At 40.9% G+C, this 27,436-nt stretch overlaps 1 protein-coding gene across 1 annotated transcript in view; it reads right to left on the bottom strand.

Annotated features, from left to right (window-relative positions):
• The window catches only part of GLE1 (GLE1 RNA export mediator), a 241,962-nt gene that overhangs the window by 81,981 nt on the left and 132,545 nt on the right, over nucleotides 1–27,436 (bottom strand). Inside the window, exon 12 of the mRNA XM_053695875.1 lies at nucleotides 1,395–1,524. Within this exon, the coding sequence (XP_053551850.1) occupies nucleotides 1,395–1,524 (130 nt within the window). The remainder of the gene's footprint in view (nucleotides 1–1,394; nucleotides 1,525–27,436) is intronic.

Genomic DNA, 27,436 nt, shown 5'->3' with positions numbered 1-27,436 from the left:
GACCCAACCAAGCCCAAAGGGGAATACGATACCAAATGACGCCTTCAGAAAGTCTTTTCTGTGTATCAGAGCTCCTCACACATGCATCTGCATGTCATGCTTCCCAAAAACAAGTGCGCAATAGAGGCGCGAAAATGAGGCTCTGCCTATGATTAGGGAAAGCCCCTAGAGGATAAGGTGTCCAATACAGTGCCTGCCGGTTATTTTACATAATTCCCAAGAATAAAATAATTCCTCAAAGCTATGAAGTATTAAAATATGTTTATATATCAATCGTTTTAGCCCAGAAAATGTCTACAGTCTTAAAAGCCCTTGTGAAGCCCTTTTTTCTTATGTAAAAAAATGGCTTACCGGATCCCATAGGGAAAATGACAGCTTCCAGCATTACATCGTCTTGTTAGAAATGTGTCATACCTCAAGCAGCAAAAGTCTGCTCACTGTTTCCCCCAACTGAAGTTAATTCCTCTCAACAGTCCTGTGTGGAAACAGCCATCGATTTTAGTAACGGTTGCTAAAATCATTTTCCTCTTACAAACAGAAATCTTCATCACCTTTCTGTTTCAGAGTAAATAGTACATACCAGCACTATTTTAAAATAACAAACTCTTGATTGAATAATAAAAACTACAGTTAAACACCAAAAAACTCTAAGCCATCTCCGTGGAGATGTTGCCTGTACAACGGCAAAGAGAATGACTGGGGAAGGCGGAGCCTAGGAGGGATCATGTGACCAGCTTTGCTGGGCTCTTTGCCATTTCCTGTTGGGGAAGAGAATATCCCACAAGTAAGGATGACGCCGTGGACCGGACACACCTATGTTGGAGAAAAGGGTCCCACATTACTGTTTTTGAGGTCTATTGTTTAAAGCAACAATGGCCAAGATTGGTTTTCAGGAGGTCACAATTGTTGAAATAGAAGTGCCCAAAATTCCAGCAAAATGTGCTGTGACTGGAACACCCGCTGCCGGCACAAATCATGCAGTGCTTCATCACTTGATAAGCAAGTTTTTATAATAGACTGAAATGTGTTTGAAAAAAACCTTGCAAAAAAAGCAGTATGAAGCAAATTCAGTTTGCTCAGTTTTACTGGAGGATGTAAAATGGGAGAGTCACAGTGATTTACCACAAAGGACAAACCGGAGGGAACGCACAGGTCAGTAAAGCCATGCAGCTCCTGAGTATGCCAGTAAACCAATGAAAAGCGGCAGATGCACAACTCTGCCAGTCACTGGCTGTGTCCTGCTCAGGAGCTACAAGGCTTTGCGGGCTTACCTAGGGATCAGTAATGCACAAATGAGATCATGGTAAAGCTCTCCCATTTACAGTCTGACCTGTCCATACCGGACGAGCTTGTCAGCAGTTTTATAATGAACAAACACAAACCATAAAACATACCCCCTGGCCGGTCCCATAAGGCCACCGTAGCTGAATGGTGGCTGCATACAGACGGATCATTCCCGACATGCGCTTCAGAAAGACATCTTGCTGCTCCACGTTACCATTAACCACCAGGTAGCCTAACTCCCTAGAAGAGAAGACAGTACGAAAAGTCAGGGGAGCGTAGGATCAGAGTGTAGAACACGCACACTAAAGATAACTATTTATCTGTGCTTCATACACTTTCTGAGAAATAACATTGGTACAGGATACAGAACACAAGATGGCGGCTGTCTACACACAGACAATATGGCGGCTGTCTACACACAGACAATATGACTGATGTATAGAGACAATATGGATGTATTAGTTATAGTCACTTTCTAGTAGGTTCTACTACAGCTTCAGACACACAATCCCCTTTTTGAATGTGTTTTAGTACCATACTGTTTACTTCTAACTTCATTTTCACTATATATAATAAAAATGTATGTTATTTTATACAATTAATTATTTTCACTGTAGAATGTAATGGAATATTCTCTGTAGCAATTGCTGTATATGTGATAAGATATAAACGCCTGTGCAGAAGAGCTGTCTACCAGACATCACTTTACCATCTCTAGATGTCTCACCGCCTGCTGTATTTGTATCAGATATTTACTGATCAATGTAGAAAAATAATTAAAGAATTTATTTAAATCTTCGTGTCTGGGAAGTTCCTGTAACAAACATTAAGAATATCAGCTATTCAAGGGTTGTGCTCAGTCCACAAAAGTGGAGATGAAACCCAACATCACTTTACCATCTCTAGATGTCTCACCGCCTGCTGTATTTGTATCAGATATTTACTGATCAATGTAGAAAAATAATTAAAGAATTTATTTAAATCTTCGTGTCTGGGAAGTTCCTGTAACAAACATTAAGAATATCATCTATTCAAGGGTTGTGCTCAGTCCACAAAAGTGGAGATGAAACCCAGGTCTCAAACTGTGCAGGTTTTACCAGGAGAAAGACTTCTCCACCCTATTCCAATCTGGCTTTTGCCCAAACCACTGTAGTGTAAAAAGCTCTCTTAAAAAAAGTTACCAATGAAGTACAGACTGGAATGGAACAAGGCAAACTGACTGGATGAATTTTCTTGATTTCACAACGGCCTTTGACACTGTTAATCATGACATCTTAATACACAAGCTCAAAGCCTCAGGATTAGATGAGAAATTGTTAATTTGGTTCTGCTCTTACTCAGACAGATCTCAATTTGTGTCTATTTTTAACAATGTCTTAAGCTCTCTCAAAGTAATGTGCGGTGTGCCCCAGGGTTTGCTAAACCTCATCTGTACACATGTATGTGGATAACACTATATGCAACACACCCAAACATAGCATATATATCTTAGTATTTGGCTTGATACCTGAGCAGTTTATGCTCACCCCTGACTCCGGCGCCACCCGAGCAGTATGCTCACCCCTGACTCCGGCACCACCCGAGCAGTATGCTCACCCCTAGTCCCCCCTATAACTTAAGTTCCTCTTCTTCCACTCTACTCTCCATTCCCCGTTACAACAAGGAAGCTGATCGATCGGTCAGCGTTCTCATACAGAGCTCCTCAACTGTGGAATAACCTCCCAGAAAGCACCAAATCATCCAGCAACCTGAGATCCTTGAAAATAAATGTGTCTTTACAAACAAATCATCCTTGTAAAGACTGTAAATTATAAAAAGACCTACCTTGTGTCTGTGTACAGCTATGTAAAAATGTAACTATATTTACAATATGTATTGATGGCACATCCCAGGACTTACTTGAAAACAAGAGAAATCTTAATGTATTATTTTCCTGGTAAAACATATTATAAAACATAATTTAAGTAAGAACTTAACTGATAAATTAATTTATTTCATATTGGCAAGAGTCCATGAGCTAGTGATGTAATGGATAGACAATCCTACCAGGAGGGAGCAAAGTTCTTACATAAATTTGTTTTCTTTCATGTAATTGGCAAGAGTCCATGAGCTAGTGACATATGGGATATCAATACCCAAGATGTGGAACTCCAAGCAAGAGTCACTAGAGAGGGAGGGATAAAAATAAAAACAGCCATTTTTCGCTGAAAAAAATTAATCCACAACCCAAAAAATAAGTTTATTCTCATAAATGAAAGGAAAAACTTAAACCATAAGCAGAAGAATCAAACTGAAACAGCTGCCTGAAGAACTTTTCTACCAAAAACTGCTTCCGAAGAAGCAAATGCATCAAAACGGTAGAATTTAGTAAATGTATGCAAATAAGACCAAGTTGCTGCTTTGCAAATCTGATCAACTGAAGCTTCATTCTTAAAAGCCCACGAAGTGGAGACTGATCTAGTAGAATGAGCTGTAATTCTGAGGCGGGGCTTGACCAGACTCCAAATAAGCATGAGGAATCAAAAGCTTAACCAAGATGCCAAAGAAATGGCAGAAGCCTTCTGACCTTTCCTAAAACCAGAAAAGATAACAAATAGACTAGAAGTCTGTCTGAAATCTGAGTAGCTTCAACATAATATTTCAAAACTCTTACCACATCCAAAAAAATGTAAGAATCTTACCAAAGAATTCTTAGGATTAGGACACAAGGAAGGGATAATAATTCCTCTACCAATGTTGTTAGAATTCACAACTTTAGGTAAAAATTGAATTGAGGACAGCAAAAACCACCTTATCCTGATGAAAAATCAGAAAAAGGAGATTCACAAGAAAGAACAGATAATTCAAAAACCTGTTCTAGCTGAAGAGATGTCTAAAAAGAACAATACTTTCCATGAAAGTAATTAAGGTCCAAAGAAAGCATATGCTCAAACAGAAGAGCCTGTAAAGCCTTCAGAACCAAAATAAGACTCCAAGGAGGAGAAATTGGCTTAAATGACAGGCTTGATACGAACCAAAGCCTGAACAAAAAAATGAATATCAGAAAGATTTAGCAATTCTTACTGTGAAACAGCACAGGAAAAGCAGAGATTTGTCCTTTCAAGGAACATGCAGACAAAAACTTATGAAGAAACTATAAAATCCTAGGAATTCTAAAAGAATGCCAAGAGAATTCATAAGAAGAGCATCATGAGATGTAAATCTTCCAAACTCGATAATAAATCCTACTAGAACATAGATTTACGAGCCTGCAATATAGTATTAATCACTGAGTCAGAGAAACTTCTATGACTAAGTACTAAGCGTTAAATTTTCATACCACCAAATTAATAATTTGAATTCCTGATGAAAAAAACTAATGTTAAGATATAAGGTCTGGCCTTAATGGAAGTAACCAAGATTGGCAACTGAACATCCGATCAAGAACCATATACCAAAACCTGTGTGGCCATGCTAGAGCCACCAGCCACACCAAAGATTGCTCTCTGATGATTTTGAAAATCACTCTTAAAAGAAGAACCAGAGATGAAAAAATATATAAGCAGAATGATAATTCCAAGGAAGTGTAAATGCATACACTACTTCCGCCTGAGGATCCCTGGACCTGAATAGGCCCCTGGGAAGTTCCTTGTTTAGATGAGATGCCAATAGATCTATTTCTGGAAGCCGTCACATCTGAAAAATTGAAAACATATCTGGGTAAAGAGACCATTCTCCCGAATGTAAAGCTTGATTGACAGAGATAATCCGCTTCCCAATGTCTATACCTGGGAAAAAGACCACAGAATTTAGATAGGAGCTGGATTTAGCCCAAGCAAATATCCGAGATACTTCTGTCACAGCCTAAGGACTGATAGTTCCACCCTGATGATTGACATATGCCACAGTTGTGACATTGTCTGAAAAAAACAATAAACGTCTCTTCTTAAAAAAGAAACCAAACTGAAGAATTCTGAGAATGCACGGAGTTCCAAAATATCAAATGGTAATCTCGCCTCCTGAGATTTCCAAACCCCTTGTGCTGACAGAGATCCTCAGACAGCCTCCCAACCTAAAAGACTCGCATCTGTAGAGATCATGGTCCAGGTTGAAAGAACCGAAGAGACCTGTAGAACTAAATGATGGTGATCTTAACCACCGAATCAAAGATAGTTAAACATTAGGATTCGAAGATATAAAAAGTGATATGCTAGAATCCCTGCACCATTATTCAGCATAAAAAACTGGAAAGGTTTCCTATGAAAATGAGCAAAGGGAATCGAATCCAATGCAGCGCAGCAGCCATGAGACCTAAAACTTCCATGCATATATAGCAACTGAAGGAAATAGAGACTGAAGGTTCCGACAGACGGAACCCAATAAAATTGTCACTTGTCTGTTAGAGACAAAGACATTGACACAAACTATCTGGAAACCTAAAAAAGGTGACCCTTGTGTGAGGAATCAAGAAGCTTTTGATAAAAAAATCCTCTAACCATGTCTTGAAGAAACAAAGTTGAATGGTATGAGATTCCGCAGAACGAAAAGACTGAGCCAGTACCACGAGACTGTCCAAATAAGGAACACTGAGAACCTTGAAAAGATTCTTAGAACTGTCGCTAGACCAGAAGGAAAAGCAACAAATTGGTAATGCTTGTCAAAAAAGAGAATCTCAAAAAGATATGCATCTATTGTATCTATTGTAAACAAATAATGCATCACTGACCAAAAAAGGCAAAATAGACTATATAAACACCATTCTAAAAGATGGTATATTCAGAAAGATTTTCTATCCTCAGAACAATGAATAGTCTTGAATAAAACCCCAAACCCATTTCCTAAAAATGGAACTGGAATAAATAAAATACCCCAGAAAACTCCAGGTCTGAGCAGCGCTTAATCCCCAATGGGTGATCAGCCGCGCTTCATCAAAACCCAAAATATATAGGACTGAAACACACTTAAGAAAAGTGTTAGCCTTACTGGAAAAGCTGGAATATAATAGAGGAGAGAGAAAAAAAAAAAAAAAAAAAAAGACTTCTCACGGACGGTTTTACTCTGAATCTTATTCTGTACCCAAAATCTAAGAAATTTGGACAGAATAGAACCAAACAAATTTAAAAAAAGTCTTAACCTGCCCCTTACCAGCCAAGCTGGAATACGGCACATACATGCAAATTTAGGGAGCGGATTTTGAACTAAAAAACTTCCAATCAAAAACTTGTTACTTGGGTAAGAATTTAGGATTTCGATCCTTATTAAGAACAACATTAATATGAGCTTAAAGTTTTAGTCTTAGAACTCAATCTTGAAGCCCAGATTTACAGTTAAGAATTGAATCCAATTATGAACCAAATAATTGATTATCTTGGAAAAAGAAATATGGATTTTTTAGAAATCACTAAATTCTTCTAGCTAAAACAGCTTAAGACATAGAAAAAAACCTCATTTGCAAAAATATTCAATAAAATGAAGACACAAATGAAATTATTAGCATGTTAATCAAGTTAAAGGACCAGTCAACACACTGGACTTGCATAATCAACAAATGCAAGACAACAAGACAATGCAACAGCACCTAGTCTGAACTTCAAATGAGCAGTAGATTTTGTCCCTTTTAACAATGCTAAATAAATCATAATCCGATACTTGATCTTAAAGTATCCCAACAGAAAAATGAAGCAATTCATCATCCAAATAAATCACAGGTCCAAGAAAAGTACCTGAAAATAAATAATTTTCCTTAAATAAGATACAACCATCTAAAGGAAAATAAATACTATTTTGCTATAGAAACAATAGCATATTTAGCAGGAGTAGAGATAGCCCCAATAAATTGGAGAACCCTCAAAACTGAAATTAACTGCCGGCAAAGAATATAATTAAAAAACCCTTAAAGAAGGAATAAAAGAGAATTCTCAGCCTATTCCATTCCCTAGTATCAGGAACTGGAAAAAAAACCTCTGAAAACACAGAAGATTAAATAAGCAGAAAACAGAATTTATGCTTACCTGATAAATTACTTTCTCCAACGGTGTGTCCGGTCCACGGCGTCATCCATTACTTGTGGGATATTCTCTTCCCCAACAGGAAATGGCAAAAAGCACAGCAAAAGCTGTCCATATAGCCCCTCCTCAGGCTCCGCCCCCCAGTCATTCGACCGACGGTTAGGAGAAAAAAAAAGGAGAAACTATAGGGTGCCTTGGTGACTGTAGTGTATAGAGAAAGAAATTTTTCAAACCTGATTAAAAAACCAGGGCGGGCCGTGGACCGGACACACCGTTGGAGAATGTAATTTATCAGGTAAGCATAAATTCTGTTTTCTCCAACATTGGTGTGTCCAGTCCACGGCGTCATCCATTACTTGTGGGAACCAATACCAAAGCTTTAGGACACGGATGAAGGGAGGGCGCAAATCAGGTTACCTAAACGGAAGGCACCACGGCTTGCAAAACCTTTCTCCCAAAAATAGCCTCCGAAGAAGCATAAGTATCAAATTTGTAGAATTTGGCAAAAGTGTGCAGAGAAGACCAAGTCGCTGCCTTACATATCTGATCAACAGAAGCCTCGTTCTTGAAGGCCCATGTGGAAGCTACAGCCCTAGTAGAGTGAGCTGTGATTTGTTCAGGAGGCTGCCGTCCGGCAGTCTCATAAGCCAATCGGATAATGCTTTTCAGCCAGAATGAAAGAGAGGTAGCAGTAGCTTTTTGTCCTCTCCTCTTACCAGAGTAAACGACAAACAACGATGAGGTTTGTCTAAAATCCTTTGTTGCTTCTAAATAGAACTTTAAAGCACGAACTACATCTAAATTGTGTAACAAACGTTCCTTCTTTGAAGCTGGATTCGGACACAGAGAAGGAACAACTATTTGCTGGTTAATATTCTTGTTGGAAACAACTTTTGGAAGAAAACCAGGCTTAGTACGCAAAACGACCTTATCTGAATGGAACACCAGATAGGGTGGATCACACTGCAAAGCAGATAATTCAGAAACTCTTCTAGCATACAGTGCCTGCCGATATTATTATATCAAAATACCCAGATAAAATGATTCCTCAAGGCTAAATATGTGTTAATAATGAATCGATTTAGCCCAGAAAAGTCTACAGTCTAAATAAGCCCTTGTGTAGCCCTTATTTACGATCGTAATAAACATGGCTTACCGGATCCCATAGGGAAAATGACAGCTTCCAGCATTACATCGTCTTGTTAGAATGTGTCATACCTCAAGCAGCAAGAGACTGCACACCGTTCCCCCAACTGAAGTTAATTGCTCTCAACAGTCCTGTGTGGAACAGCCATGGATTTTAGTTACGGTTGCTAAAATCATTTTCCTCATACAAACAGAAATCTTCATCTCTTTTCTGTTTCAGAGTAAATAGTACATACCAGCACTATTTCAAAATAACAAACTCTTGATTGAATAATAAAAAACTACAGTTAAACACTAAAAAACTCTAAGCCATCTCCGTGGAGATGTTGCCTGTACAACGGCAAAGAGAATGACTGGGGTAGGCGGAGCCTAGGAGGGATCATGTGACCAGCTTTGCTGGGCTCTTTGCCATTTCCTGTTGGGGAAGAGAATATCCCACAAGTAAGGATGACGCCGTGGACCGGACACACCTATGTTGGAGAAAATGACAGTCTTCTAGCATTACACAGTCTTGTTAGAAAATGGACTAGTCATACCTTGAGCAGAAAAGTCTGCTAACTGTTCCCCCCAACTGAAGTTCTCTGGGCTCAACAGTCCTGCGTGGGAACAGCAATTGATTTTAGTTACTGCTGCTAAAATCATACTCCTCTTTTAAACAGAACTCTTCATTCCTTTCTGTTTTAGAGTAAATAGTACAACCAGCACTATTTTAAAATAAACTCTTGATAGAAGAATAAAAAACTACAACTAAACACCACATACTCTTCACCATCTCCGTGGAGATGCTACTTGTTCAGAGCGGCAAAGAGAATAACTGGGGGGCGGAGCCTGAGGAGGGGCTATATGGACAGCTTTTGCTGTGCTCTTTGCCATTTCCTGTTGGGGAAGAGAATATCCCACAAGTAATGGATGACGCCGTGGACCGGACACACCAATGTTGGAGAAATAAAATGCTAGCTAGTCTTGAAAAAGAACTAGTTACCTCAATATCCAAAATAATCAACACCTCTTCAACAAAGAACAAATGTACTCTAATAAAAATAAAAAAGTATATTTGTTAGTGTCAATATCTGATGAATAAAATTCTGAATGAGAAAAAACACCATCAGAGAAGGATAATTCAGTATGTTGTTGGTCATTTGAAACTTCATCAACTAAAAAAGAAGTTTGAAAAAAACCTAAAAATTTTATTAGAAGGCGCGATGTCAGACAAAGCCTTAACATAGAATCAGAAAAATATTCTTATAAATTTCTAAGTATATCTTGTACATAAGATGTAAAAAGAATAGCAATATATGAAGCATAAATACTAATAGATTCTGCATGTAAAAGTTTATCATGATAACTTATTACAAACCATAGCTAAAGATAAACATTCATAACATTAAAATAAATGAACTTAGCTTTGGTAGGATTGATATCAGTCAACAGGAATCCGTTAGCATGTTCTGATTCAGGAACAGTATACAAAATATCTTGCAATATGTAATAGAAAAAAACAAAATATAAGCAAAATTATCAAATTCCTTAAATGACAGTTTCAGGAATGGGAGAAAAATGCAAAATAAATAAGCCTCTAGCAACCAGAAGCAGCAAAAAATATGAGACTTAAATAATGTGACCCACATTATTGGGGCCAAATACAACGCCCATATCTTTTGGCGCCAAATATGACGTCACATCTTCTGACGCCAAAACCGACGCCCACATTTTTTTGGCGCAAAAAAACGTCTGAATACACATGCGTCAAAAAAATGGCGTAACTACGGCGCCGGAAATGACCAAATTTTGCGCCAAAAATGACGCAATAAAATGAAGCATTTTCTGCCCCCGCGAGCCTAACAGCCCGCAGGGAAAAATAGTCAATTGAAAATTTTTCAAGGTAAGAAAAAATATATATTCATATGCATTATCCCAAATAATGAAACTGACAGTCTGAATGAAGGAATACTGATTAACCTGAATCATGGCAAATATAAGTTTAAACACATATATTTAGAAGTAAAAAAATATTTCCAAATCGAAGCAGCAGATAAAAAAACAACATATCCTTTATTCCTTTAAAAACATGTGCAAAGGACATAGAGCAACATGGATTGGGTTCAAGCAAAAGAACTCCAACAGGTTTCGGTCATATTGACCGTAATCATATATTTAGAACTTTACATATAAAGTGCCCAACCATAGCTTAGAGTGTCACAAAAAACAAGATTTACTTACCCCAGGACACTCATCTACATATAGTAGATAGACAAACCAGTACTGAAACGAGAATCAGTAGAGGTAATGGAATATAAGAGTATATCGTCGATCTGAAAAGGGAGGTAGGAGAAGAAATCTCTACGACTGATAACAGAGAACCTATGAAAGAGATCCCCTAGAGGAAGACCATTGTATACAAACAGGCAATACTCTCTTCACATCCCTCTGACATTCACTGCACTCTGAGAGGAAAACCGGGCTTCAGCCTGCTGCGAAGCGCATATCAACGTAGAATCTAGCACAAACTTACTTCACCACCTCCATGGGAGGCAAAGTTTGTAAAACTGAATTGTGGGTGTGTTGAGAAGTGTATTTATAGGCATTTTGAGGTTTGGAAACTTTGCCCCTCCTGGTAGGAATGTATATCCCATACGTCACTAGCTCATGGACTCTTGCTAATTACATGAAATAAATCACTGTAATCAGGCTTACCTTAAATAAATCAGGCACTGTCAGCATTTTCTAGCTTATCGCTCTAGAAAATGTAAAACTGCACATACCTCAGAGCAGGTAATCCTGCACGCTATTCCCCCAGCTGAAGTTAACCATCTCTTCAGTTATGTGTGAGAACAGCAGTGGATCTTAGTTACAAACCGCTAAGATCATCAAAAACCTCAGGCAGACTCTTCTTCAACTTTCTACCTGAGGCTAAAAATAGTACAACTCCGGTACCATTTGAAAATAATAAACTTTTGATTGAAGATAAACTACATTAATGCACCACATCTCTCTAGCTACTTCCCTTGTCGAGAGCTGCAAGAGAATGACTGGGAGTGGCAGTTAGGGGAGGAGCTATATAGACAGCTCTGCTGTGGGTGATCCTCTTGCAGCTTCCTGTTGGGAAGGAGAATATCACACAAGTAATGGATGAATCCGTGGACTGGATACACCTTACAAGAGAAACATACTTACCAAAAGACACCCATCCACATATAGCAGATAGCCAAACCAGTACTGAAACCATTATCAGTAGAGGTAATGGAATATGAGAGTATATCGTCAATCTGAAAAGGGAGGTAGGAGATGAATCTCTACAACTGATAAGAGACCCTATGAAATAGATCTCCCGTGAGGAAAACCATTGCATTCAATAGGTGATACTCCCTTCACATCCCTCTGACATTCACTGTACTCTGAGAGGAAACAGAATTTATGTTTACCTGATAAATTACTTTCTCCAACGGTGTGTCCGGTCCACGGCGTCATCCTTACTTGTGGGATATTCTCTTCCCCAACAGGAAATGGCAAAGAGCCCAGCAAAGCTGGTCACATGATCCCTCCTAGGCTCCGCCTACCCCAGTCATTCGACCGACGTTAAGGAGGAATATTTGCATAGGAGAAACCATATGTTACCGTGGTGACTGTAGTTAAAGAAAATAAATTATCAGACCTGATTAAAAAAACCAGGGCGGGCCGTGGACCGGACACACCGTTGGAGAAAGTAATTTATCAGGTAAACATAAATTCTGTTTTCTCCAACATAGGTGTGTCCGGTCCACGGCGTCATCCTTACTTGTGGGAACCAATACCAAAGCTTTAGGACACGGATGAAGGGAGGGAGCAAATCAGGTCACCTAAATGGAAGGCACCACGGCTTGCAAAACCTTTCTCCCAAAAATAGCCTCAGAAGAAGCAAAAGTATCAAATTTGTAAAATTTAGAAAAAGTGTGCAGTGAAGACCAAGTCGCTGCCTTACATATCTGATCAACAGAAGCCTCGTTCTTGAAGGCCCATGTGGAAGCCACAGCCCTAGTGGAGTGAGCTGTGATTCTTTCAGGAGGCTGCCGTCCGGCAGTCTCATAAGCCAATCGGATAATGCTTTTAATCCAGAAGGAGAGAGAGGTAGAAGTTGCTTTTTGACCTCTCCGTTTACCAGAATAAACAACAAACAAAGACAAAGTTTGTCTGAAATCCTTAGTAGCTGCTAAGTAAAATTTGAGAGCACGAACTACATCCAAGTTGTGCAACAAACGTTCCTTCTTTGAAACTGGATTAGGACACAAAGAAGGCACAACTATCTCCTGGTTAATGTTTTTGTTAGAAACAACTTTTGGAAGAAAACCAGGTTTAGTACGCAAAACCACCTTATCTGCATGGAACACCAGATAAGGAGAAGAACACTGCAGAGCAGATAATTCTGAAACTCTTCTAGCAGAAGAAATTGCAACCAAAAACAAAACTTTCCAAGATAATAACTTAATATCAACGGAATGTAAGGGTTCAAACGGAACCCCCTGAAGAACTGAAAGAACTAGGTTGAGACTCCAAGGAGGAGTCAAAATTTTGTAAACAGGCTTGATTCTAACCAGAGCCTGAACAAAGGCTAGAACATCTGGCACAGCTGCCAGCTTTTTGTGAAGTAACACAGACAAGGCAGAAATCTGTCCCATCAAGGAACTTGCAGATAATCCTTTTTCCAATCCTTCTCGAAGGAAGGATAGACTCTTAGGAATCTTAACCTTGTCCCAAGGGAATCCTGCAGATTCACACCAACAGATATACCAAATTATGTGGTAATTTTTCTGGTTACAGGCTTTCAGGCCTGAACAAGAGTATTAATAACAGAATCTGAGAACCCTCGCTTTGATAAGATCAAGCGTTCAATCTCCAAGCAGTCAGCTGGAGTGGGTCGAACGGACCTAGAACAAGAAGGTCTCTCAAAGGTAGCTTCCATGGTGGAGCCGATGACATATTCACCAGATCTGCATACCAAGTCCTGCGTGGCCACGCAGGAGCTATCAAAATCACCGACGCCCTCTCCTGATTGATCCTGGCTACCAGCCTGGGGATGAGAGGAAACGGCGGGAACACATAAGCTAGTTTGAAGGTCCAAGGTGCTACTAGTGCATCCACTAGAGCCGCCTTGGGATCCCTGGATCTGTACCCGTAGTAAGGAACTCTGAAGTTCTGACGAGAGGCCATCAGATCCATGTCTGGAATGCCCCACGGTTGAGTGACTTGGGCAAAGATTTCCGGATGGAGTTCCCACTCCCCCGGATGCAATGTCTGACGACTCAGAAAATCCGCTTCCCAATTTTCCACTCCTGGGATGTGGATAGCAGACAGGTGGCAGGAGTGAGACTCCGCCCATAGAATGATTTTGGTCACTTCTTCCATCGCTAGGGAACTCCTTGTTCCCCCTGATGGTTGATGTATGAACTTGGCCCTCGCTAGCTGAGGCCAAGCTTTGAGAGCATTGAATATCGCTCTCAGTTCCAGAATATTTATCGGTAGAAGAGATTCTACCCGAGACCAAAGACCCTGAGCTTTCAGGGATCCCCAGACCGCGCCCCAGCCCATCAGACTGGCGTCGGTCGTGACAATGACCCACTCTGGTCTGCGGAAGGTCATCCCTTGTGACAGGTTGTCCAGGGACAGCCACCAACGGAATGAGTCTCTGGTCCTCTGATTTACTTGTATCTTCGGAGACAAGTCTGAATAGTCCCCATTCCACTGACTGAGCATGAACAGTTGTAATGGTCTTAGATGAATGCGCACAAAAGGAACTATGTCCATTGCCGCTACCATCAAACCTATCACTTCCATGCACTGCGCTATGGAAGGAAGAGGAACGGAATGAAGTATCCGACAAGAGTCTAGAAGTTTTGTTTTTCTGGCTTCTGTCAGAAAAATCCTCATTTCTAAGGAGTCTATTATAGTTCCCAAGAAGGGAACCCTCGTTGACGGAGATAGAGAACTCTTTTCCACGTTCACTTTCCATCCGTGAGATCTGAGAAAGGCCAGGACAATGTCCGTGTGAGCCTTTACTTGAGGAAGGGACGACGCTCGAATCAGAATGTCGTCCAAGTAAGGTACTACAGCAATGCCCCTTGGTCTTAGCACCGCCAGAAGGGACCCTAGTACCTATGAGAAAATCCTAGGAGCAGTGGCTAATCCGAAAGAAAATGCCACGAACTGGAAATGCTTGTCCAGGAATGCAAACCTTAGGAACCGATGATGTTCCTTGTGGATAGGAATATGTAGATACGCATCCTTGAAATCCACCTTGGTCATGAATTGACCTTCCTGGATGGAAGGAAGAAGTGTTCGAATGGTTTCCATCTTGAACGATGGAACCTTGAGAAACTTGTTCAAGATCTTGAGATCTAAGATTGGTCTGAACGTTCCCTCTTTTTTGGGAACTATGAACAGATTGGAGTAGAACCCCATCCCTTGTTCTCCTAATGGAACAGGATGAATCACTCCCATTTTTAGCAGGTCTTCTACCCAATGTAAGAATGCCTGTCTTCTTATGTGGTCTGAAGACAACTGAGACCTGTGGAACCTCCCCCTTGGAGGAAGCCCCTTGAACTCCAGAGAATAACCTTGGGAGACTATTTCTAGCGCCCAAGGATCCAGAACATCTCTTGCCCAAGCCTGAGCGAAGAGAGAGAGTCTGCCCCCCACCAGATCCGGTCCCGGATCGGGGGCCCGCATTTCATGCTGTCTTGGTAGCAGTGGCAGGTTTCCTGGCCTGCTTTCCTTTGTTCCAGCCTTGCATAGGTCTCCAGGCTGGATTGGCTTGAGAAGTATTACCTTCCTGCTAAGAGGACGTAGCCCTTGGGGCTGATCCGTTTCTGCGAAAGGGACGAAACTTAGGTTTATTTTTGGTCTTGAAAAGACCTATCCTGAGGAAGGGCGTGGCCCTTGCCCCCAGTGATATCAGAGATAATCTCTTTCAAGTCAGGGCCAAAGAGTGTTTTCCCCTTGAAAGGAATGTCAAGCAATTTGTTCTTGGAAGACGCATCCGCTGCCCAAGATTTTAACCAAAGCGCTCTGCGCCACAATAGCAAACACAGAATTTTTTCGCCGCTAACCTAGCCAATTGCAAGGTGGCGTCTAGGGTGAAAGAATTAGCCAATTTAAGAGCACGAATTCTGTCCATAATCTCCTCATAAGAAGAAGAATTACTAATAATCGCCTTTCCTAGCTCATCAAACTAGAAACACGCGGCTGCAGTGACAGGGACAATGCATGCAATTGGTTGTAGAAGGGAACCTTGCTGAACAAACATCTTTAGCAGACCTTCTAATTTTTTATCCATAGGATCTTGGAAAGCACAACTATCTTCTATGGGTATAGTGGCGCGCTTGTGTAGAGTAGAAACCGCCCCCTCGACCTTGGGGACTGTCTGCCATCAGTCCTTTCTGGGGTCGACTATAGGAAAACAATTTTATAAATATGGGGGGAGGTACTAAAGGTATACCGGGCCAGTCCCATTCTTTACTAACAATGTACGCCACCCGCTTGGATATAGGAAAAGCTTCGGGGGGCCCCGGGGCCTCTAAGAACTTTTCCATTTTACATAGTGGTTCTGGAATGACCAGATAATCACAATCATCCAAATTGGATAACACCTCCTTAAGCAGAGCGCGGAGATGTTCCAACTTAAATTTAAAAGTAATCACATCAGGTTCAGCTTGTTGAGAAATGTTTCCTGAATCTGAAATTTCTCCCTCAGACAAAACCTCCCTGGCCCCCTCAGACTGGTGTAGGGGCCCTTCAGAAACCATATCATCAGCGTTCTCATGCTCTACAGAATTTTCTAAAACAGAGCAGTCGCGCTTTCGCTGATAAGTGGGCATATTGGCTAAAATGTTTTTGATAGAATTATCCATTACAGCCGTTAAATGTTGCATAGTAAGGAGTATTGGCGCACTAGATGTACTAGGGGCCTCCTGTATGGGCAAGACTGGTGTAGACGAAGGAGGGGATGATGCAGTACCATGCTTACTCCCCTCACTTGAGGAATCATCTTGGGCATCATTTTTACTAAAAAAATTTTTATGACATAAAATACATATAGTTAAATGAGAAGGAACCTTGGTTTCCCCACAGTCAGAACACAATCTATCTGGTAGTTCAGACATGTTAAACAGGCATAAACTTGATAACAAAGCACAAAAAACGTTTTAAAATAAAACCGTTACTGTCACTTTAAATTTTAAACTAAACACACTTTATTACTGCAATTGCGAAAAAGTATGAAGGAATTGTTCAAAATTCACCAAAATTTCACCACAGTGTCTTAAAGCTTTAAAAGTATTGCACACCAAATTTGGAAGCTTTAACCCTTAAAATAACGGAACCGGAGCCGTTTTTATATTTAACCCCTTTACAGTCCCTGGAATCTGCTTTGCTGAGACCCAACCAAGCCCAAAGGGGAATACGATACCAAATGATGCCTTCAGAAAGACTTTTCTATGTATCAGAGCTCCACACACATGCAGCTGCATGCCATGCTGTCCTCAAAAACAAGTGCGCCATACCGGCGCGAAAATGAGGCTCTGACTATGATTAGGGAAAGCCCCTAAAGAATAAGGTGTCTAAAACAGTGCCTGCCGATATAATCATATCAAAATACCCAGAATAAATGATTCCTCAAGGCTAAATATGTGTTAATAATGAATCGATTTAGCCCAGAAAAAGTCTACAGTCTTAATAAGCCCTTGTGAAGCCCTTATTTACTATCTTAATAAACATGGCTTACCGGATCCCATAGGGAAAATGACAGCTTCCAGCATTACATCGTCTTGTTAGAATGTGTCATACCTCAAGCAGTAAGAGACTGCACACTGTTCCCCCAACTGAAGTTAATTGCTCTCAACAGTCCTGTGTGGAACAGCCATGGATTTTAGTTACGGTGCTAAAATCATTTTCCTCATACAAACAGAAATCTTCATCTCTTTTCTGTTTCTGAGTAAATAGTACATACCAGCACTATTTTAAAATAACAAACTCTTGATTGAATAATAAAAACTACAGTTAAACACTAAAAAACTCTAAGCCATCTCCGTGGAGATGTTGCCTGTACAACGGCAAAGAGAATGACTGGGGTAGGCGGAGCCTAGGAGGGATCATGTGACCAGCTTTGCTGGGCTCTTTGCCATTTCCTGTTGGGGAAGAGAATATCCCACAAGTAAGGATGACGCCGTGGACCGGACACACCTATGTTGGAGAAATCTGGCTTCAAAATGCTGAGAAGCGCATATCAACGTAGAAATCTTAGCACAAACTTACTTCACCACCTCCATAGGAGGCAAAGTTTGTAAAACTGAATTGTGAGTGTGGTGAGGGGTGTATTTATAGGCATTTTAAGGTTTGGGAAACTTTGCCCCTCCTGGTAGGAATGTATATCCCATACGTCACTAGCTCATGGACTCTTGCCAATTACATGAAAGAAAGAAATATTCAGCTAATGGTTTGCACCAGGTATGTTTAAAAAGATGCCAAACAAAAAGACTTAAAATGAAGCTGCATTCTCTGTGTCACACAGCAGCTTGTCTGGCACTAGACAACGATCCATCCTGCCAGAATCATTTACTGCAGCTGAGCCAGACAAATGTACTAATGAGTTTATAGAACGTTGTGTAATGCTGCACTTAATTACTGATATATACCGTGCATATATAAACGTGTGTGTGCAGACCTTTTGTAATGCGTCCTTAATTACTGATATATACTGTGCATATATAAACATTTATTGTGTGTGCAGACCTTATGTAATGCAGCACTTAATTACTGATATATACTGTGCATATATAAACATTTATTGTGTGTGCAGACCTTATGTAATGCGTCCTTAATTACTGATATATACTGTGCATATATAAACGTGTGTGTGCAGACCTTTTGTAATGCGTCCTTAATTACTGATATATACTGTGCATATATAAACGTGTGTGTGCAGACCTTATGTAATGTAGCACTTAATTACTGATATATACTGTGCATATATACAGATTTATTGTGTGTGCAGACCTTATGTAATGTAGCACTTAATTACTGATATATACTGTGCATATATAAACGTGTGTGTGCAGACCTTATCTAATGCGTCCTTAATTACTAATATATACTGTGCATATATACAGATTTATTGTGTGTGCAGACCTTATGTAATGTGGCACTTAATTACTAATATATACTGTGCATATATACAGATTTATTGTGTGTGCAGACCTTATGTAAAGCGTTCTTAATTACTGATATATACTGTGCATATATAAAACATATAGTGTGTGCAGACCTTTTGTAATGTGGCACTTAATTACTGATATATACTGTGCATATATAAACATATAGTGTGTGCAGACCTTTTGTAATGTGGCACTTAATTACTGATATATACTGTGCATATATAAACATATAGTGTGTGCAGACCTTTTGTACTGTGGCACTTAATTACTGATATATACGTTTATTGTCTACAGGGACATTAACATCATTTAGACAGAACATACAATTTTATACAACTTTCCAAAGTACTTTTATTATCAAATTTACTTTGTTCTTTTGGTATCCTTTGTTGAAAAGCATACCTAGGTAGACTCGGGAGCAGCAATGCAGTACTAAGAGCTAACTGCTGATTGGTGGCTGTACATAACTGCCTCTTCTAATTGGCTAACCCAATATGATTAATATTTATTTTTCCCCTTTTCATGTAATTTAGCTCTTAAAATGGTGTATTTTCTAATTATCAGAACATGGAATGCACCTGCTGACTTCTCAAGACTAACCATGCTACATATGTACCTGTCTATCAGATAACTGTAAAAACATAATTTATGCTTACCTGATAAATTTATTTCTCTTGTAGTGTAGTCAGTCCACGGGTCATCCATTACTTATGGAATATATCTCTTCCTAACAGGAAGCTGCAAGAGGATCACCCAGCAGAGCTTGCTACATAGCTCCTCCCCTCACATGTCATATTCAGTCATTCGACCAAAGCAGACGAGAAAGGAGAAACCATAGGGTGCAGTGGTGACTGGAGTTTAATTAAAATTTAGGTCTGCCTTAAAGACAGGGCGGGCCGTGGACTGACTACACTACAAGAGAAATAAATTTATCAGGTAAGCATAAATTATGTTTTCTCTTGTTAAGTGTAGTCAGTCCACGGGTCATCCATTACTTATGGATTACCAATACCAAAGCTAAAGTACACGGATGAAGGGAGGGACAAGGCAGGAACATTAAACAGAAGGAACCACTGCCTGACGTACCTTTCTCCCAAAAATAGCATCCGAAGAAGCAAAAGTGTCAAATTTGTAAAATTTTGAAAAGGTGTGAAGCGAAGACCAAGTCGCAGCCTTGCAAATCTGTTCAACAGAGGCCTCATTTTTAAAGGCCCAGGTGGAAGCCACAGCTCTAGTAGAATGAGCTGTAATCCTTTCAGGAGGCTGCTGTCCAGCAGTCTCATAGGCTAAACGTATTATGCTACGAAGCCAAAAAGAGAGAGAGGTAGCCGAAGCCTTTTGACCTCTTCTCTGTCCAGAGTAAACGACAAACAGGGAAGAAGTTTGACGAAAATCTTTAGTTGCCTGCAAATAGAACTTCAGGGCACGGACTACGTCCAAATTATGCAAAAGTCGTTCCTTCTTTGAAGAAGGGTTAGGACACAGTGATGGAACAACAATCTCTTGATTGATATTCCTGTTAGTAACTACCTTAGGTAAGAACCCAGGTTTAGTACGCAGAACTACCTTGTCTGAATGAAAAATCAGATAAGGAGAATCACAATGTAAGGCAGATAACTCAGCGACTCTTCGAGCCGAGGAAATAGCCATCAAAAACAAAACCTTCCAGGATAACAGCTTGATATCAATGGAATGAAGGGGTTCAAATGGAACGCCTTGAAGAACATTAAGAACTAAGTTTAAGCTCCACGGCGGAGCAACAGTCTTAAACACAGGCTTAATCCTAGTTAAAGCCTGACAAAAAAACTGAACGTCTGGAACTTCAGCCAGACGTTTGTGTAGAAGAATAGACAGAGCAGAAATCTGTCCCTTTAACGAACTAGCAGATAAGCCCTTTTCTAAACCCTCTTGTAGAAAGGACAATATCCTAGGAATCCTAACCTTACTCCATGAGTAACTCTTGGATTCGCACCAATATAAATATTTACGCCATATCTTATGGTAAATTTTTCTGGTAACAGGCTTCCTAGCCTGTATTAAGGTATCAATAACCGACTCCGAGAAGCCACGCTTTGATAGAATCAAGCGTTCAATCTCCATGCAGTCAGCCTCAGAGAAATTAGATTTGGATGTTTGAAAGGACCCTGAATTAGAAGGTCCTGTCTCAGAGGTAGAGACCACGGTGGACAGGACGACATGTCCACTAGGTCTGCATACCAGGTCCTGCGTGGCCACGCAGGCGCTATCAGAATCACAGAAGCTCTCTCCTGTTTGATCTTGGCAATCAAACGAGGAAGCATCGGGAATGGTGGAAACACATAAGCCATGTTGAAGACCCAAGGGGCTGTCAGAGCATCTATCAGCACCGCTCCCGGGTCCCTGGACCTGGATCCGTAACAAGGAAGCTTGGCGTTCTGGCGAGACGCCATGAGATCCAGATCTGGTTTGCCCCAACGAAGAATCAGTTGAGCAAAGACCTCCGGATGAAGTTCCCACTCCCCCGGATGAAAAGTCTGGCGACTTAGAAAATCCGCCTCCCAGTTCTCTACGCCTGGGATGTAAATCGCTGACAGGTGGCAAGAGTGAGACTCTGCCCAGCGAATTATCTTTGAGACTTCCAACATCGCTAGGGAACTTCTGGTTCCCCCTTGATGGTTGATGTAAGCCACAGTCGGGATGTTGTCCGATGGAAATCTGATGAACCTCAGAGTTGCTAACTGAGGCCAAGCTAGGAGAGCATTGAATATTGCTCTTAATTCCAGAATATTTATTGGGAGGAGTTTCTCCTCCTGAGTCCATAATCCCTGAGCTTTCAGGGAGTTCCATACTGCGCCCCAGCCTAGAAGGCTGGCATCTGTTACAATCGTCCAATCTGGCCTGCGAAAGGTCATCCCCTTGGACAGATGTGGCCGAGAGAGCCACCATAGAAGAGAATCTCTGGTCTCTTGATCCAGACTTAGTAGGGGGGACAAATCTGAGTAATCCCCGTTCCACTGACTTAGCATGCACAATTGCAGCGGTCTGAGATGCAGGCGCGCAAATGGTACTATGTCCATTGCCGCTACCATTAAGCCGATTACTTCCATGCACTGAGCTACTGACGGGTGTGGAATGGAATGAAGGACACGGCAAGCATTTAGAAGTTTTGATAACCTGGCCTCTGTCAGGTAAATTTTCATCTCTACAGAATCTATAAGAGTCCCTAAAAAGGGAACTCTTGTAAGTGGTAATAGAGAACTCTTTTCCACGTTCACCTTCCACCCATGCGACCTCAGAAATGCCAGAACTATCTCTGTATGAGACTTGGCAGTTTGAAAACTTGACGCTTGTATCAGAATGTCGTCTAGGTACGGAGTCAACGCTATGCCTCGCGGTCTTAGTACCGCCAGAAGTGAGCCCAGAACTTTTGTAAAGATTCTTGGAGCCGTAGCTAATCCGAAGGGAAGAGCTACAAACTGGTAATGCCTGTCTAGGAAAGCAAATCTTAGGTACCGATAATGATCCTTGTGAATCGGTATGTGAAGGTAGGCATCCTTTAAATCCACTGTGGTCATGTACTGACCCTCTTGGATCATGGGAAGGATGGTTCGAATAGTTTCCATTTTGAATGATGGAACTCTTAGAAATTTGTTTAGGATTTTTAAGTCCAAGATTGGTCTGAAGGTGTAAGAAATCACTTGTTTATGTGACAATGCTTTACTTATCTTTAGTACTTTAGAAGTAGAACTGTGGTAATATGTTAATGTAACAAACTGGGAAATATGCTTGCTAGTAAGGAAGCATATAATCCTAATCTGTATTTATATTGCCTCAATAAGCTTCCAATATCAAAGAGTAATGAATACAGGAATGCTTTAGAGGCAGAACAAAGGATATATATTTCTCAAGACAGGAGCAGTAACTAGTTAAGGAAAATACCCTGATTAGTACTCATAGCATGTTTAATATGGCACACTGCAGGTGAGGAGTTAATATAACCATTTAGTAATGGTAGTGCTAGTAGCTTGCTGGCAGATTTATACAGTGTAACACATAGCGGAATGTCAATATTATGGCAAGCTTAAATATGGAAGTAGTGAGAGTAGCAGACTTAGAACACAACAAGTAAAAGCTTATACGGAACCTGATAACCTCATGTGTCGCTATACTTGTTGCAAGCTGAAGGCACTGTGAGTGCTTGAGATCCGGAAGGCTGTGTCAGAGCAGCTGGAAGTCTGTGCACGCTGTGAAGTTGGAACGCTGCCAGGCCTGAGCAGCGTGTGAGGAGTGAATGGCTTGCAGTGACGTCAGAGGAAGCCAGGTAGGAAGACAACAAGCAGCGCTTTTGCCAAGGTGTACAAGTGAAGTAGTTTAAATGCAGCCGAGTACTTTCTTTCACCAGGATACAAGCTGGAGTTGTGAGTTAATCACTTCAATAAACCAGCAAAGAGTAATTAGACAGTGCAGGCTTTATAGGCAGGAGGAGACAATGTTAAGGTGGTATAGGCTTGATATGGCAAAGTATATATTAAGGTGGAATGTGTAAGATAGGACCATGACAGAAGGTTCCCTCTTTCTTGGGAACCACAAATAGATTTGAATAGAATCCCTGCCCGTGTTCCGTCCGCGGAACTGGGTGGATCACCCCCATTAGTAAAAGGTCTTGTATACAGCGTAGAAATGCCTCTTTCTTTATTTGGTTTGCTGATAACCTTGAAAGATGAAATCTCCCTCGTGGAGGAGAAGTTTTGAAGTCCAGGAGATATCCCTGAGATATGATCTCCAACGCCCAGGGATCCTGGACATCTCTTGCCCAAGCCTGGGCGAAGAGAGAAAGTCTGCCCCCCACTAGATCCGTTTCCGGATAGGGGGCCCTCTCTTCATGCTGTCTTGGGGGCAGCAGCAGGTTTCTTGGCCTGCTTGCCCTTGTTCCAGGACTGGTTAACTTTCCAGCCCTGCCTGTAACGAGCAACAGCTCCTTCCTGTTTTGGAGCCGAGGAAGTTGATGCTGCTCCAGCCTTGAAGTTACGAAAGGCACGAAAATTAGACTGTTTGGCCTTTGATTTGGCCCTGTCCTGAGGTAGAGCATGGCCCTTACCTCCCGTAATGTCAGCTATAATTTCTTTCAAGCCGGGCCCGAATAAGGTCTGCCCTTTGAAAGGAATATTAAGCAATTTAGATGTCACGTCAGCTGACCAGGATTTAAGCCATAGCGCTCTGCGCGTTTGGATGGCGAATCCGGAGTTCTTAGCCGTAAGTTTGGTTAAATGTACGACGGCATCAGAAACAAATGCGTTAGCTAGCTTAAGTGCTTTAAGCTTGTTCATAATTTCATCCAATGGAGCTGTGCGAATGGCCTCTTCCAGAGACTCAAACCAGAATGCCGCCGCAGCAGTGACAGGCGCAATGCATGCAAGGGGCTGTAAGATAAAACCTTGTTGAACAAACATTTTCTTAAGGTAACCCTCTAATTTCTTATCCATTGGATCTGAAAAGGCACAACTATCCTCCACCGGGATAGTGGTACGCTTAGCTAAAGTAGAAACTGCTCCCTCCACCTTAGGGACCGTCTGCCATAAGTCTCGTGTGGTGGCGTCTATAGGAAACATTTTCCTAAATATGGGAGGAGGGGAAAAGGGTACACCAGGTCTATCCCACTCCTTGCTAATAATCTCTGTAAGCCTTTTAGGTATAGGAAACACGTCAGTACACACCGGTACCGCATAGTATCTATCCAACCTACATAATTTTTCTGGAATTGCAACCGTGTTACAATCATTCAGAGCCGCTAATACCTCCCCTAGCAATATGCGGAGGTTCTCAAGCTTAAATTTAAAATTAGAAATCTCTGAATCCAGTCTCCCTGGATCAGATCCGTCACCCACAGAATGAAGCTCTCCGTCTTCACGTTCTGCAAACTGTGACGCAGTATCTGACATGGCTCTCACCTCATCCGCGCGCTCTGTCCTTAACCCAGAGCTATCGCGCTTGCCTCTTAATTCTGGCAATTTAGATAATACTTCTGTCATAACAGTAGCCATGTCTTGCAAAGTGATTTGTAAGGGCCTCCCTGATGTACTTGGCGCCACAAAATCACGCACCTCCTGAGCGGGAGGCGAAGGTACTGACACGTGAGGAGAGTTAGTCGGCATAACTTCCCCCTCGTTGTCTGGTGATAATTTCTTTACATGTAAAGATTGACTTTTATTTAAAGTAGCATCAATGCAATTAGTACATAAATTTCTATTGGGCTCCACATTGGCCTTTAAACATAGTGAACAAAGAGATTCATCTGTGTCAGACATGTTTAGACAGACTAGCAATGAGACTAGCAAGCTTGGAAATACTTTTCTAAATAAATTTACAAGCAATATAAAAAACGCTACTGTGCCTTTAAGAAGCACAAAAAGCTGTCACAGTTGAAATAACAATGAACCAAAATAGTTATAGCAACCAATTTTTCACAGTAAATGTATTAAGTTAGCAAAGGATTGCACCCACCAGCAAATGGATGATTAACCCCTTAATACCCAAAAAACGGATTAACAATTTAATAATTAACGTTTTTCTCACAGTCAAAACACACTGTCACAGGTCTGCTGTGACTGATTACCTCCCTCAAAATGAATTTTGAAGACCCCTGAGCTCTCTAGAGACGATCTGGATCATGGAGGATGAAGTAGACAGATTGTGACTGAATTTTTACTGCGCAAAAAAGCGCTAAAATAGGCCCCTCCCACTCATATTACAACAGTGGGGAAGCTCAGAAAACTGTTTCTATGCAGAAAACAAAGATGGCCATGTGGTAAAAATCATGCCCCAATAAGTTTTATCACCAAGTACCTCACAAAAAACGATTAACATGCCAGTAAACGTTTTAAACATACATTTGAAAAGTTATGAATTGTTATTAATAAGCCTGCTACCAGTCGCTTTTACTGCAGTTAAGGCTCATACATTATTTCAGTATTAACAGTATTTTCAGAGTCAATTCCATTCCTTAGAAAAATACATTCAGTGTACACACACTCATCAGCCTAATACCAGTCGCTATCACTGCATTTAAGGCTGAACTTACTTTACATTGGTATCAGCAGTATTTTCTCAGTCAATTCCATTCCTCAGAAAAATAATTACTGCACATACCTCATTTGCAGGGGGCCCCTGCATGCTATTCCCCTTCTCTGAAGTTACCTCACTCCTCAGATGAGAACAGCCAGTGGATCTTAGTTACGTCTGCTAAGATCATAGAAAACGCAGGCAGATTCTTCTTCTAATGCTGCCTGAGAATAAACAGCACACTCCGGTGCCATTTAAAATAACAAACTTTTGATTGTAGAAATAAACTAAGTTAAAAAACACCACAGACCTCTCACAGCGACCTATCTAGTTAGGCTGCAAGAGAATGACTGAATATGACATGTGAGGGGAGGAGCTATGTAGCAAGCTCTGCTGGGTGATCCTCTTGCAGCTTCCTGTTAGGAAGAGATATATTCCATAAGTAATGGATGACCCGTGGACTGACTACACTTAACAAGAGAAACACACTTTATACTAATATAATGACCGTCATTACAGTTATCTGATAGACAATTAGATACAGACAACAACAGTGAGTCACACACACAGCTGTGAGCAGCGTTTGCCTCAGTAAGTGTGCATATAACTGTATCATGTGACAGCCATCAGCTAATCACAGACTCATACGTATACACTGATCTTTTGCACATGCTCAGTTGTAGCTGGTGCCTTAGTAAGTGTGCATATAACTATATCATGTGACAACCATCAGCTAACTACAGACTCCTACGTATACACTAAGCTCTTGCACATGCTCAGTAGTAGCTGGTGCCTCAGTAAGTGTGCATATAACTATCATGTGACAGTCATCAGCCAATCACCGACTAATATACATATACAATGATCTCTTGCACATGCTCAGTAGTAGCTGGTGCCTCAGTAAGTTTGTCTATAACTGTATCATGTGACAGCCATCAGCTAATCACAGACTCATATACGTATACACTGTGACCTCTTGCACATGCTCAGTAGTAGCTGGTGCCTCAGTAAGTTTGTCTATAACTGTATCATGTGACAGCCATCAGCTAATCACAGACTCATACGTATAAACTGATATCTTGCACATGCTCAGTAATACCTGGTGCCTCAGTAAGTGTGCATATAACTATCATATGAGTCTGACTGAGGCACCAGCTACTAAACATGTGCGAGAGATCACAGTATATACATATGAGTCTGTGATTGGCTGATGGCTGTCACATATGTATACACTGTGATCTCTTGCACATGTTAAGTAGTAGCTGGTGCCTAAGTAAGTGTGCATATAACCTTACACTGTGACAGCAGCCATCAGTTAATCACAGACTCATACATATACACTGATCTCTTGCACATGCTCAGTAGTATCTAAAACCAGTGCACATGAAGATAGAAGTGAATTAGAAAGAATCTTAAAACTGCTGCTTTCTTTAGTTTCCCTTTAATAAACCAATGACATTCTGTAATTCGTTTGTATTTACCCCTAGCAGAAAACTACTGTTTCCAAGAGGAACCCGCCACTGATCCAATCTGCAGTGATAGTCACATGACTCAGCTGTGCAACCGATTGGTTTAGTACCAGTTTCTGCTCGCACTTCTGTGTAATTTAACCAACCCCCCCGCAAAGGTGATAAACACACAGTAGTAGTGTAATGTCAATAGTCTTAAAATGACAAGCTCTATGAATTCGAGCATGTAACAAATCACAGCATGCAAGTAACAAATTAGAGCATGTAACAAATCACAGCATGTAATGAATTACAGTATGTAAGTATTCTATTATCTATTATGGACCTTTAA

Source organism: Bombina bombina, chromosome 12, assembly GCF_027579735.1.
Source record: "Bombina bombina isolate aBomBom1 chromosome 12, aBomBom1.pri, whole genome shotgun sequence".
Lineage (NCBI taxonomy): Eukaryota > Metazoa > Chordata > Amphibia > Anura > Bombinatoridae > Bombina > Bombina bombina.
This window is presented reverse-complemented; position numbering and strand designations above follow the sequence as displayed.